We start from the raw sequence: 15332 nt of genomic DNA on the forward strand, positions 1-15332 counted from the left end.
TACCAGGGATATCTTGCACAAAAGAAGTGACACAAAAGAATACGTATAACTAGAAATGAGGTGGTTTGGGTTAATAACAAGAACAAGGTGGGGGAGGGGGAGAAGCTAGGTGGCGCAGTGAGTAGACCACTGGCCCTGGAGTCAGGAGGACCTGAGTTTAAATCTTGCCTCAGACACTTGACTCATTTACTAGCTGTGTGACCTTGTGTAAGTCACTTAAACCCAATTGCCCTGCCCCCCCCCCAAAAAAAACCAAAAGAACAAGGGATAATAGATACCTCAAACTCAGAAGAAGACAATGACATGCAAACATCTACATGCAAAGTCTCAAAGAAAAAGCCTAACCAGAATTCCTAGAAGAGCTAAGGAAAGCTTTTAAAGCTTAAAATCTTTTAAAAGCAAAAAAAGATTTTAAAAATAAAATAAAAACTCTAGAGGAAAAATTAGGAAAATAAATGAAAGAATGCAAGAAGGTTATGAAAAGAAAATTAACAGCTAGGTCAGAGAGGCACAAAAAATGCTGGAAAAAAATAACTTAAAGAACAGAATTGGCCAACTGGCAAAAAAGGTACAAAACTTGCACTAAAAAAACAAAACAACTCCTTAATAGTCAGAATTATTGAAGCAGAAGTTAATTAATCCATGAGATATCAAGAAACAGTAAAACAAAATCAAAAAATAGAAGAAAATGTGAAATATCTCATCAAAAAAATTTGACCTGGAAAATAGATCTAGGAGAGATACTTTAAAAACTACCTGAAAGTTATGATTAAAAAAAAAGAACCTAGACATCATCTTTCAAGAAATTATCAAAAAAAACTGCCCTGATATCCTCAAATCAGAGGGTAAAATAGAAACTGAAAGAAACCACCAATCACCTCCTGAAAGAGATCCCAAAATGAAAACTTTATAGGAATATTATAGTCAAATTCCAGAACTCCAAGGTCAAGGAGAAACTATAGCAAGCACCCAGAAAGAAATAATTCAAATATCATGGAGCCACAGTCAGAATAGCACAAGATTTAGCAACTTCTGCTTTAAAGGTTTGGAAGGCTTAGAATGATATTCTGAAGGACAGAGGAGATAGGAAACCAAGAATCACCTACCCAGCAAAACTAAGTATAATCCCTCTGGGGGAAAAATAGACATTCAATGAAATAGAGTACTTTCGATCCCCCAATGAAAAGACCAGAGCTGAATAGAAAATGTGACTTTCAAATACAAGACTCAAAGAAGCATAAAGGAATCAATAAGGTTAAAATGTTTATATTTGTATATGAAAAGATGATAATTGTAATTCCTAAGAACTTTATCATTATTAGGGGAGTTAGAAGAAGTATACATACACAGAGGGTATGGGTGTGAGATGACTATGAGGGGATGATTAAAAAAAAATTAAATTAAAGAATGAGAAAGAGGGATGCACTGGGAGAAGGGGGGAGGGAGAGGAAGAATGTGGAAAATTATCTCACATAAAAGAGGCAAGAAAATACTACAATGGAAGGGAGGATTGGAGGTGAAGATGGCAGGCAATGCTTGAACCTTACTCTCACTGTAATCAGCTCAAAGAGGAAATAGCGTACATACTCAACTGGGTATAGAAATCTATCCTACCAAAAAGGGAAATAGAAGGGGAAAGGGACTGATAGAAGGGAGGGCAGATTAAGGGAGGTAGTGGTCAGAAGCAAAACAGATCTTTTTTTTTTAAGAAAAGACTTTTGAGGAGAGAGAGAGGGGGAGAGAGAAACAGAGAGAGAGAGAGAGAGAGAGAGAGAGAGAAGAGAGAGAGTAGGATAGAAGGAGAGGGGAAGGGAGAAATAGGATAGAGGATAGAAATACACAGTTAATATATTTTAATATAAGTTAATAAATGTGAATTGTGAATGGGATGACCTCAGCCATAAAATGGAAGTGGATAGCAGAATGGATTAAAAACAGAATCCAATGATATGTTGTTTCCAGGAAACACATTTGAAACAGAGAGACACACAGAGTGAAAATAAAGGACTGGAGCAGAATCTATCATACTTCAGCTGAGGTTAAAAAAAAAAAAAACAAAACCAACAACCAGGTGTTGGAATCACAACCTCAGATAAAGCAAAAGCAAAAATAGACCTAATTAAAAGAGATAAATGGGGGCAGCTAGATGGCACAGCAGAAAGAGTACCAAGCCTGAAGTTAGGGAGACTCATCTTCCTGAATTCAAATCTGGCCTTAGACACTTACTAGCAGTGTGACCCAAGGACCATAGCACACCAGGCCCTTCTATCCTCCATTATCTCCATAGACAGCTTTGTTGTACTCCTTTTCCAATTTTAAATTAATCCATTGTTCTATGTTTGGTTCTAATTGCTGCTCCTTGGCCCCCACACAGATTTCTCTGGAGATAAGTAAGACAACTTGGAATTCCCATCTTTTTGAGGACTTGCCACATTTTGTTGTGATCCACATAATCAAAAGCCTTAGTGTAGTCAATGAAGCAGAAGTAGATGTTTATCTGGAACCCTTTTGCTTTTTCCATAATCCAGAGATTGTTGGTAATTTGGTCTTTAGTTCCTCTGCATCTTCCAAAAACCAGCCTGCTCCTCTGGTAATGCTTGGTTCACACATTGCTAAAGCCTAGCTGGCAAAATTTTAAGCATAGCCTTGCTGGCATGTGAAATGAGAACAATTGTTTGATAATCTGAACATTCCTTGCTATTGCTCTCCTTTAGGATTGGGATAAAAATTGATCTTTTCCAATCCAGTGGCCACAGGTGAGTTTTCAAAATTTGCTAGCACATTGAGTACTGCATTTTGACAGCATCATCTTTTAGGATTTTAAATAGCTCATCAGGAATTCTGTCACCTCCACTAGCCTTGTTGTCAACAATGTTTCCTAGGGCTCACTTGACTTCATTCTGCAGGATGTCTGACTCTAGATCAATAACCATACCATCATGGTTATTGTGATGCTAAAATCTTTCTTGTGTAGCTCTTCTGTATATTCTTGCCATCTCTTCTACTTAGGTTAAATCCCTACTATTTTTATCTTTTATCATGCCCATTTTTGCATGAAACGTTCCCTTGATATTTCTAATTTTCTTGAAGGAAAATCAAAAGAGATATTAATAAAATTGAAAGTAACAAAACCATTTAACTAATAAAACTAATAGCTGGTTTTATGGGGGAAAATCACCAGTTAATTTGGATAAAAAAAGAAGAAAACCAAATTACCAATATCAAAAATGAAAACAGTAAATTCACTACTAATGAAAAGGAAATTAAAGCAATTATTAGGAGCTATTTTGCCCAATTATATGACAATAAATTTGACAATCTAAGTGAAACTGGTGAATACAAAACTATAAATTGCCCAGATTAAGAGAAGGGAGAATAGAATACTTAAATAACCCTATCTTAGAAAAAGAAATTGAACAAATCATAAGTGAGCTCCCTAAGAAAAAATCCTTAAGATCAGATGGATTCACAAGTAAATTCACAAATATTTAAAGAAAATTAATTCCAATACTATGTAAACTATTTGGAAAAATACGGAAAGGAGTCCTAATAAATATCCTTTTATGACACAAGTATGATGCTGATATCTAAACCAAGAAGAGCAAAAATAGGGGAAAAAACTACAGATCAATTTCCTTAATGCATGCTGATGCAAAAAAAATTTAAATAAAATATTAGCGAGGAGATTACAGCAATATATCACAAAATATAATACTATGACCAGGTGGGAATATATACCAAGAATGCAGAGCTGATTCAATATTGGGAAAATTATCAGCATAATTGACCATATCAGTAACAAAAGCAACAAAAATCACATGATTGTCTCGATAGATACAGAAAAGGCTTTTGACAAAATACAACACTCCTATTAAAAACATGAAAAGCATAGCAAAAAATATAGCTTTCCTCAAAACAAAAAGTAGCACCTATCTAAAATCATTACAAGTATTATCTGCAATGGGGATAAGCTAGAAGCCTTCCCAACAAGATCAGGGGTACAGCAAGGATGGATACCCATTATCACCTCTATTATTCAACATTGTATTAGAAATGTTAGCTATAGCAATAAGAGAAGAAAAAGAAACAGAAGGAATTAGAATAGGCCATGAGGAAATGAAGCTATCACTCTTTGCAGATGATAGGATGGTATACTTAGAGAATCTTAGACGATCAACTAAAAATTAATTGAAATAATTAACAACTTTAGCAAAGTAGTGGGATATAAAAGAAATCCACATAAATCAACAGGATATCTATATACTGCAAAAAAAAAGTCCAGCAGCAAGAGATAGAAAGACAAATTCCATTTATAATAACTGTAGACAATATAAAATATTTGGGAGTCTACCTGCCAAGACATACCTAGGAACTATGTGAACACACATAGAACACTTTTCATACAAATAAAGTCATATCTAAACGTCTTGGAAAATATTAATTACTCATGGGTAGGCCAAGCTCATGGGTAAGTAATAAAAATGACAGTTCTACCTCAATTAATCTATTTATTCAGTGCCATACCACTCAAACTAACAAAAATTATTTTATAGAGCTAGAAAAAATAATAATAAAATTCATCTGGAAGAACAAAAGGTCAAGGATATCAAGGGAATCAATTTAAAAAATGTGAAGGTAGGGAGTTTAGCCACACCAGATCTCAAACTCTATTATAAAGAGGTAATTATCGGGGCAGGTAGGTGGTGCAGTGAGTAGAGCACTGGCCCTGGAGTCAGGAGGACCTGAGTTCAAATCTGACCTCAGACACTTGACACATTTACTAGCTGGGTGACCTTGGGCAAGTCACTTAACCCCAATTGCCCTCCCTTCCCCCCATCCCCCCCCAAAAAACACAAAAAAAACCACCAAAACAAAAAAAAATAAAGAGGTAATTATCGAAACAATCTGGTACTGGCTAAGAAATAGAGTGGTGGATCAGTGGAATATATTAGATACACATTACATTAGAGCAAATGAACATAGTGATTTAGTATATGAAAAACCCAAAGATCCAAACTTTTGGAACAAAACTCAGTATTTGACAAAAACTGCTGGGAAAACTGGAAACACTATGGCAGAAACTAGGTACAGATCAATGTCACATACCAAATGCCAAGATAAGGTCAAAATGGGTACATGATTTACACATAAAGGGTAATACTATAAGCAAATTAGAAGAGCATGGAATAGTTTATTTGTCAGATCTATGGTTAAGGGAAGAATTTAGGACCAAAGAAAATGCAGAGAACATTACAAAATGTAAAATAAGTAATCTGATTATATAAAATTTGAAAGTATTTGTATAAACAAAACCAATGCAACCAAAATTAAAAGGAAAGCAGAAAACTGGAGGGAATTTTTTTTTTACAAATATCACTGATAAAGGCCTCATTTCTCAAATATATTGAGAACTGAGTCAGATTTATAAAAGTACAAGTCATTCCCCAATTAATAAATGGTCAAAGGATATGAACAGGCAGTTTTCAGATGAAGAAATCAAAGCTATCTATAGTCATAGGAAAAAATTGTCTAAATCACTATTGATTAGAGAAATGCAAATTAAAACAACTCTGAGGTACCACATCACATCTATCAGATTGTATGACAAAAAAAGGAAAATGATAAATGTTAGAAGGTATGTGAGAAAATTGAGAGCAATTTGGAACTATGTCCAAAGGGCTACAAAATTGGGAATACTCTGATCCAGCATATCATTGCTAGGTCTATATCTCAAAGACATAAAATAAAAAAGGGTAAAGAATCTGTTTGTACAAAAATCTTTATAGCAGTTCTTTTTGTGGTGGCTAAGAACTGGAAATTGAGAGGATGCCCTTCAATTTCGGAATGGCTAAACAAGTTATGATGCAAAGTGAATTGAGCAGAACCAGAAGACATTGTGAAGAACTGTGAATGACCTAGTATTTTCAGCAATACAATGATCCAAGACAATTCCAAAAGGCTTATGATGAAGCATGCTGTCTGCCTCCAGAGAAAGAATTGATACTGCTTGAATGCAGACTGAAGCATACCATTTTCTTTCTTTTTCTTTCTTTCTTTCTTTTTCTTTATTTCTTTTTCTTTCTTTCTTTCTTTCTTTTTATTTCTTTCTTTCTTCCTTTCTTTCTTTCTTTCTCTTTCTTTCTTTCTTTCTTTCTTTCTTTCTTTCTTTCTTGCTTCCTTTCTCTCTTTCTCTCTTTCTTTTTCTCTTTCTAAGTCTTCTTGTACAAAATGACTAATATGGAAATGTTTTTCATGGTTGCACATGTATAAAATATATTAGATTGCTTACCATTTCAGGGATGGGAGAAGGGAAAGAGGGATAGAATTTGGAACTCAAAACTTTTTTTAAGTTTTTTTTTTAAGTTTTAACATGTAATTGGGGGTAAAATATTATAAAAAAATTGTAAAGAATGTAATCTCAAAAAAATCAATTTATATATATTCTTTCAAGTGTTTTTTAATAAGAATGAGTGTTGTATTTTGTCAAAAACTTTTTTGCATCTATTGAAACAATCATTTCATTTTTCTTGCTTTTGTTATTGATCTGGTCAATTATCCTGATAATTTCCTTAATATTCAACCATCTCTGCTTTCCTGGTATAAATCCCACTTGGCCATCATGTATAAACTTTATGATGTCTTGTTATAGTCTCCGGGCTAGTGATTTACTTAGGATTTTTGCATTCATATTCATTAAAAAAAATTGGTCTACAATTTTCTTTCTCTGTTTTTGCTCTTCCAGGTTTAGGTTTCAGCACCATATTTGTTTCACAAAAAGAGTATTAGGACTACTTCCTTGTCTATTATTCCAAATAACTTATTTAACATTGTAATTAGTTTATCTTTAAATGTTTGGTAGAATTCACTTGCAAATCCATCTGGTCCTGATGCTTTTTTCTTAGGAAGCTCATTTATGGCTTGATCAATTTCTTTTTCTAAAATGTGTTTATTTAGATATTCTATTTCCTCTTCTGTTAAGCTAAGCAGTTTATATCTTTATAATTATTCTTCTTTAATTTGTTAAATTTATTTGCATATAATTGGGCAAAATAATTTCTTTGACTTCATCTTCATTTGTGTTATATTCACCCTTTTCATTTCTGATCCTAGTAATTTGGTTTTCTTCTGACTGTGAGCTTCTTGACAGCAAGGACTATCTTTTGCCTTTCTTTGTATTCCAGCAGTTAGCACAGCATCTGGCACATAGTAGATGCTTAATAAGTGTTTGTTGACTAGTTCTAAAAGTTTGGCAGTGAATGGGAGGATAGAAATGGGGGAAAGAGTTTGAGAGGGTAGCTAAGAGAAAGGAAGTTACAATTGTGATGCTCAAAGGACCCATAGCTGAGAGAAGAGAGAATCCCAGGTGTCTTCCCTAATCTCTGCCCTAAAGAAGGAAAGAAAAATGGTGAAATATCACATACACAAATCAGAAATGCCCTTCCTTGTACAAAACTGGAAAACTGAGAAGCCACTTTCAAATTTGGTACCCAATGAATTAATCTGATGCAGACTTGGAAGATTTGTAGCATCCTCAATCTCCAGACTTCCAGAGGACTGGAGAGAGTTTAGTAAACTATTGTCTGATTATTCTGATCTCATCACTAAGTCTGGAGGCATTGTCATCTGTTAAAAGCAAAAACAGTAAAGACAGGAGTTGAAGGACTGATGACTGAGGAGATCTGGAACACCCACTCTAGATAGGCAGTCAGGTAGATAGGAGTCAGAAATAGATAAAAGGCCAGAGGCCCAAGATGAGGTTAATAAGTAATTGTGGAGTATAGGCTTCCTAATTTGAGAAACAATTCATAAGATGTAGAACCGGATGGGATCTGAGAAGTTATCTAAGCCAAGATCACTTTTATAGAGTAAGAAATTGAGGCCCAAAGGTTAAATCCCAAGGTCACGTAACTGCTATTGCCTTGGATTCAAGACCCTCCCAAATACCAGCCCTGAACAAATCAGGAGTGAAGAGACCCACTCTCTTGACTATAAAATCACTCAGAGAAAAGAATGGAACAAAGTTATAAGGAAAAGTATTCTTGAACAACAAGAAGAAATAAGTGCTATTAAGGTTAAAAACACAAACTGAAAATCACACTTAATGTTTGTCGGCATTTCAGATCATGAGGAAAGAATTTTTTAAAAGGTGTTGTTTGAATATTTTCAAAAAATATGTACCTAAGACTAAATTAGCTCTTATATGGCCCTATATTTTGCAAAAGCATATATATTTACAATTGTGTGGTTGTAAATATATAACAAAGTTCCAGAGAAGGGCCTGTAGTACATACAAGGTTCGAATATGATAAAGAAATTTAAAATTATATTGAAAACAAAAACCAGGATTTGTGCAAAGGTCCATTCAAATCAAATTATTTTTCCACTAAGCCACATTGAGTAGAAACATTAAAAGAGGAAAATAATAGTTAACATTTAAATAACACTTTTAAATTTACAAAGTGCTTTACATATATTTTCTCATTTAATTTGATCCTTACAACAACCCTAGGACATGCTATTATTATCCCCTTTACAGATGAAGGAACTCAGGCTGAAAGAGGTTAAATGACTTCCCCAGGGTCACACTGCACACGTTTGAAGCAAGATTCAAATTCAGATCTTTCTGACTCAGAGTCTATGTTGCTAGGGGATTAGCAGAGCAAGTATAATGGAATGACAAAATTGGGAAATAAGTTAACCATAGGTTCAGAACCATAAATGGATAAAATGGATAGAGGCATCATGATATAGTAGATCATGTTCAAGATTTGGCATCAGGTGGGGGCAGTTAGGTGGCGCAGTGAGTAGAGGGAGTCAGGAGGACCTGAGTTCAAATCTGACCTCAGACACTTGATATATTTACTAGTGGTGTGGCATTGAACAAGTCACTTAACGCCAATTACCCTGCCTTCCCTCCTGCCAAAAAAAAAAAAATAATAATAAAAGATTTGGCATCAGGAGAGACATGAATTCAAATCTTGCCTTAAATAATCTCTAACTCTATGACCATCAGAAAGTCAAAGACTCTCCATTTTCTCAGCTGTAAAATGTGAAAAATTTTGAACTATCTACATCTTACAGGACTTTTTTTTAAAGAAAAATGCTGTCTAAATTTTAAAGCATTATACAAACGTGAGATGTTGATGATGACGGGAGAGAAGCCATTATGTTATGGATTGGGAAGGAAGGGACTGAGAAATTGAAGGTCACATTGAGGGCAAAGCACAAGTACATTAAACATTTTTTAATGCATTTTTCTGTCACAGCAACAGGATTGGTCCATGGCTAAACCCAAGTTAGCTGGATATATATACATGAAGTGGACAGAGAATATCAGTCTACAAGTGGTGACATCTAAGCAGCATAATTCTGTGATATGAGATGTGTTAAAATAATAAAAACTAACCTCCTGCATTGCTTTGGGCTGGATTTTTATATTTCTCTCTGAAGCATTGAGGAAGGACCACTTTATCAATATATCTTCTCTTTTCTCTTTCATATGAAGTTCCAGCTATTAATGGAAAAACTGATTATTAGGATTTATGATCTTATGGTCACTGTTTTAAGAAAAGTAGTTTTCAAATTCAGTAGTTTGATTCCTCATAATATATTATTAAATTCGCCATGGAAAGAGAGGGAAAAAAAAGAATCACATTAAATATACTTAAATGGAATGGATACTAATTTTTTTTTTTACCACCATCACCCTTCACATTCAGTTAACTTCTAAATTGTGCCAACTCTACCTCTACATCTCTCACATCTGTCCTTTTTCTTTTTCTCTATTCACACGGCTACTACCATAGGTCAGGCCCTCATCATCTCTCTTCTATTCTAAAGCAATAGCCACTTAAGTGGTCACTTTGCCTTCAGTCTCTTCCCCCTTTTTAATCCACCCTCTTTATTGAACTGAATTATTAAACTCTATCCAAACAAAATAAATAGGATAAGAGAAATAATTGCTATAGGTTCATAATAACTTCCCATCATCATTCATCTTTCCCTATAAGTCAAAGTGATTGTATAATGAACAGATATTTTAGTTTCATTAATGTAACACAATTAGCAAACAAGCATACAAAAGGGTGGATCATTAGGTATTAAAGTTTTTTGAAGACCAGCACCATCTTAGGATTTTTCATTACAGAAACATAAGTGAATTGGACACAGACTTACTCTTGGTGTTAACACTAAATCTTTGATAATTACATGTATACTAGCTATAATGTATATATTTTATGTAGCCCACAAAATTCCAATCTGCAACAAAAATCACTGAGGCAGAGCTTCAAATATCATCAATCAATTTATTAGAGAGACCAATGGACCCTAATCAATTGGGTCCAAGACTTTCCTCACAGTCCAGGCTTTTGATGCTCAGGGAAACTCCTATGATTGCCTAATCTTCAGAAACAGAAGAACTCCCATGATTAGTTAAAGGCAAAGTCCATCAATCATAACCACTTTGTCAACAGGGCTTTCAAGGGTCATCAACTACGGGCTATCAACTGCAGGCCACCTCACTGGGGCTTTCCACGGCCCATCAAACACTAGTGTTTAGTGAGCTGTTTTTTGAAGAACCAAAGAAGTTGTGGCTTTGAAGGTAAGATCACTCGGGAGTAGACGATAGTGATTCACAGGTGTAGAAAGGCATTTCAAGTACTACACTTGGAGTCAGGGGTTGGTGGGGTAATGCACTGATAATTCCTTATAACAGATCTAACAAATAGAGTGTGAATCTATCTGATAAATCAAATACAATTAATAGAATCATCAATACATTGTGGATTTATCAAGCATACCTCTTATCCTGACAGCATTAACTAAAATAACTAAGTCAAATTTAATTCTACTCTACTTAATTCACTAATACAATCATTGATACTGATCAAATCACATCAAATAAACTGAGTAACTGCTGATTAAGTGGACTAGAGGTATCAAAATTATCTTCATATATTTTTAGAGGGTTTTGAACAACAGATACAATTGTATCACATTGATCTAAATCATTAAAATCATCAGGGAAACTAAAAAGGAAAATATAATTTCCAAGAATGTTGTTGCTCACAATCATGCAAAAACCCAGAACATAATGAAATTTCTTAGCCAAATTTGGGATTTCATTCAAAATATTCCAACCCTTTCGGAGCAATTTTCTAGAGACTTGCATCTTGAAAGAAAAAGATGTCATGTTCAAAAAGCCCATGATCGAAGGGATCTCATTCCATTTGTCTCACCCCACAAAAGAATGACAAACTAAAGCTGGAGTACTTGAAGAATAGGGAAGTCTAAATGAAAAATCTTTCTAAATTGTATTAGTAAACTTTCCTAACTTAATTATTACACAATATACTTTATTAAAACCATATTTCTTTGAAAAATGAAGTTCTTACAGTATCTTAAGGAAGTGTCTTATCACTCACAGGAATATTCATGTATAGGCTAGAAGTAATTGGATTGAATCTGTAATGGACCCAAAATATATCCTCAATGTGACTTTAAAAGAAATTAAGTTAATCCCTTACAAGCTTTTCTTTTAAGATTTCCCTTTTCCTCAAAAATGAAAGCTCTAAAATTCCAGTTAATTGAGGATGCTAGGTAACTGAGCTTCTGCTGTATTAGAGACATCTAACCATGCATATATTCATATTCTTATCAGTTTAACTTCTAAGTATAGTCTCATGACAGTACAAATTTGAAAATATATTGGAGACATCATGGTACAACTAAAAGAACACTGGCTCTGGAATCAAAGGACTCGAGATCAAATCCAGCTTCTGATATGTGTGACCTTAGCAAGTCCCTATACCTCTTTGGCCCTCAGTTTCCACACCTATAAAACGAGTCTGGTGGACTAGATGACCTCTGAGGTCCTTTCCAGATCAAAGATTCTGGGACTAAAAGGCATATAGATTAGTAATTACTGATGTCCTCTCAATTTGAGTTTTTTGGGGGGAAGGGAAGGTAATAATATGATCTAAGTTTTTTATCTTTAAATCTACCTGATTTTATTTGTATATACATGGTCTCATCTAGCTGCTCTCTCCAACTTAATTTTATTTTTTTTTAAATTTAATATATTTAGTTTTCAGCATTGATTTTCACAAGAGTTTGAATTACAAATTTTCTCCCCATTTCTACCCTTCCCCCCACTCCAAGATGGCCTATATTCTGGTTGCCCTGTTCCTCAGTCAGCCCTCCCTTCTGTCACCCCACTCCCCTCCCATCCCCTTTTCCCTTCCTTTCTTGTAGGGCAAGATAAGTTTCTACACCCCATTGCCTGTGTATCTTATTTTCTAGTTGCATGCAAAAACTTTTTTTTCGTTGTTGTTTTTGAACATCTGTTTTTAAAACTTTGAGTTCCAAATTCTCTCCCCTCTTCCCTTCCCACTCACCCTCCCTAAGAAGTCAAGCAATTCAACATGGGCCACATGCATATTATTATGTGTAACCCTTCCACAATACTCATGTTGTGAAAGACTCACTATATTTTGCTCCTTCCTAACCTATCCCCCTTTATTGAATTTTCTCCCTTGACCCTATCCCCTTTCGAAAGTGTTTGTTTTTGATTACCTCCACCCCCATCTGCCCTCCCTTCTATCATCCCCCCCCTTTTTTATCTTCTTCCTCCTTTTTTCCTGTGGGGTAAGATACCCAATTGAGTATATATTATTCCCTCCTCAGGTCAAATCTGATGAGAGCAAGATTCACTCATTCCCCCTCACCTGCCTTCTTTTCTCTTCCTACAGAACTGCTTTTTCTTGCCACTTTTATGCGAGATAATTTACCCCATTCCATCTCTCCCTACTCCCTCTCTCAATATATTCCTCTCTCATCCCTTAATTTTATTTTATTTCTTTTAGATATCTTCCCTTCATCTTCATCTCACCCTGTGCCCACACTCTCTCTCTCTCTCTCTTTCTCTCTCTCTCTCTCTCTCTCTCTCTCTCTCTCTCTCTCTATATATATATATATATATATATACACACATACATATATACATACATACACACTCACATATACATATATATACATAAACATATATATGTGTGTGTGTGTGTGTATATATATATATATATATATATATATGCATATTCCCTTCAGCTACCCTAATACTGAGGTCTCATGAATCATACACATCATCTTTCCAGGTAGGAATGTAGACAAAACAGTTCAGCTTTAGTAAGTCCCTTGCAATATCTTTTTCTTGTTCAAAATAGCAAACACAAGAATCAAGAGAAGCATGAAAAAGTAATCAGGTTTTCATGCTTCTCTTGATTCTTGTGTTTGAAAGTCAAATTTTCTTTTCAGCTCTGGTCTTTTCACTGAGAAAGCTTGAAAGTCCTCTATTTTATTGAAAGTCCATATTTTGCCTTGGAGCATGATACTCAGTTTTGCTGGGTAGGTGATTCTTGGTTTTAATCCTAGCTCCATTGACCTCTGGAATATCGTATTCCAAGCCCTTCAATCTCTTAATGTAGAAGCTGCTAGATCTTGGATAGTTCTGATTGTGTTTCCACAATACTCAAATTGTTTCTTTCTGGCTGCTTGCAGTATTTTCTCCTTGATCTGGGAGCTCTGGAATTTGGTGACAATATTCCCAGATTTCTTTTGGGGATCTATTTGAGGAGGCGATCGGTGGATTCTTTCAATTTCTATATTGCCCTGTGGCTCTAGAATATCAGGGCAGTTCTTGATAATTTCTTGAAAGATGATATCTAGGCTCTTTTTTTGATCATGGCTTTCAGGTAGTCCAATAATTTTAAAATTATCTCTCCTGGATCTATTTTCCAGGTCAGTGGTTTTTCCAATGAGATATTTCACATTGTCTTCCACTTTTTCATTCCTTTGGTTCTGTTTTATAATATCTTGATTTCTCATAAAGTCACTAGCTTCCACTTGATCCAATCTAATTTTTAAGATAGTATTTTCTTCAGTGGTCTTTTGGACCTCCTTTTCCCTTTGGCTAATTCTGCCTTTCAAGGCATTCTTCTCCTCATTGGCTTTTTGGAGCTCTTTTGCCATTTCAGTTAGTCTATTTTTTAAGGTGTTGTTTTCTTCAGTGTATTTTTCAGTATTTTTTTGGGTCTCCTTTAGCAAGTCATTGACTTGTTTTTCATGGTTTTCTCACATCATTCTCATTTCTCTTCCCAATTTTTCCTCCACTTCTCTAACTTGCTTTTCCAAATCCTTTTTGAGCTCTTCCATGGCCTGAGACCAGTTCTTTGACTTTATTGACTTCTTCTGGCTGTATGTTTTGGTCTTCTTTGTCACCAAAGAAAGATTCCAAAGTCTGAGACTGAATCTGGGTGCGTTTTCACTGCCTGGCCATATTCCCAGCCAACTAACTTGACCCTTGAGTTTTTCAGTGGGGTATGACTGCTTGTAGAGTTAAGAGAACTATGTTCCAAGCTTGGGGGAATGCGCCAGTTCTGCCACACCAGCACTCCTCCTTCCCCAAAAACCCCCAACCTGGACTGGACTTAGATCTTCAGCAGGCTCTTCACTCCTGCTCTGATCAGTCACTTAATTCCTCCCACCAGGTGGGCCTAGGGCTGGAAGCAATTGCTGCTGTAGTTCTGTAGCTGCCCCATCTCCGCTGCCCCCGGGGCTGGTAGCCAAACCACGAACTCCTTCCACTCCCACAGCTTTTCCCACTAACCTCCTCTGTTGTCTTTGGTGTTTGTGGGTTGAGAAGTCTGGTAACTGCTGCAGCTCACTGATTCAGGGCGCTAGGGCATGCTCTGCCCGGCTCCTGGTCTGGTTGGTCCGTGCCACCCACGCTGGGCTCTGCTCCGCTCCGCTCCCAGCTCCATGAGGGATAGACTTCACCCAGAGACCATCCAGGCTGTCCTGGGCTGGAGCCCTGCTTTCCTCTGCTATTTTGTGGGTTCTGCAGTTCTAGAATTGGTTCAGAGTCATTTTTTATAGGTTTTTACAGGGACTCGGCGGGGAGCTCACACTAGTCCCTGCTTTCCAGCCACCATCTTGGCTCCACCCCGCCCCCCGGGCTGTCTCCAACTTAATTTTTGTGTGGCGATTTTGCCTTTCTCATATAGCACCCTGGGAATTTAGGGGTTGAAATGAAATGTGGTGATTTCACTGTCACTGAAAATAAGTCAGTATAATGGTGTCTGTAGATCTCTTCCATTTCCATATCAACTTGCTGCCTTCTTTCCAATTTTATTTCTAAATGCTCCTGGGATGATCTGACTTAGTTGAGTCTCAAGCCAGGCTTTAACCAGAGTTGTTTTCCTCTCCCACACCATTTTGCACTGTTTTGTGAGGTGATATGATTACATCTATATCTGTTAAATAGCTCTTTTAAA

The 15332-nt window shown here is 35.8% G+C and overlaps 1 protein-coding gene across 1 annotated transcript in view; it reads right to left on the reverse strand.

Moving 5' to 3' along the window:
• Positions 1-15332, reverse strand: part of C2CD2 (C2 calcium dependent domain containing 2) — a 145244-nt gene that overhangs the window by 87283 nt on the left and 42629 nt on the right. Inside the window, exon 4 of the mRNA XM_036744152.1 lies at positions 9407-9511. Coding sequence (XP_036600047.1) covers positions 9407-9511 — 105 coding nt within the window. The remainder of the gene's footprint in view (positions 1-9406; positions 9512-15332) is intronic.

This window comes from Trichosurus vulpecula, chromosome 2 (genome assembly GCF_011100635.1).
Source record: "Trichosurus vulpecula isolate mTriVul1 chromosome 2, mTriVul1.pri, whole genome shotgun sequence".
Lineage (NCBI taxonomy): Eukaryota > Metazoa > Chordata > Mammalia > Diprotodontia > Phalangeridae > Trichosurus > Trichosurus vulpecula.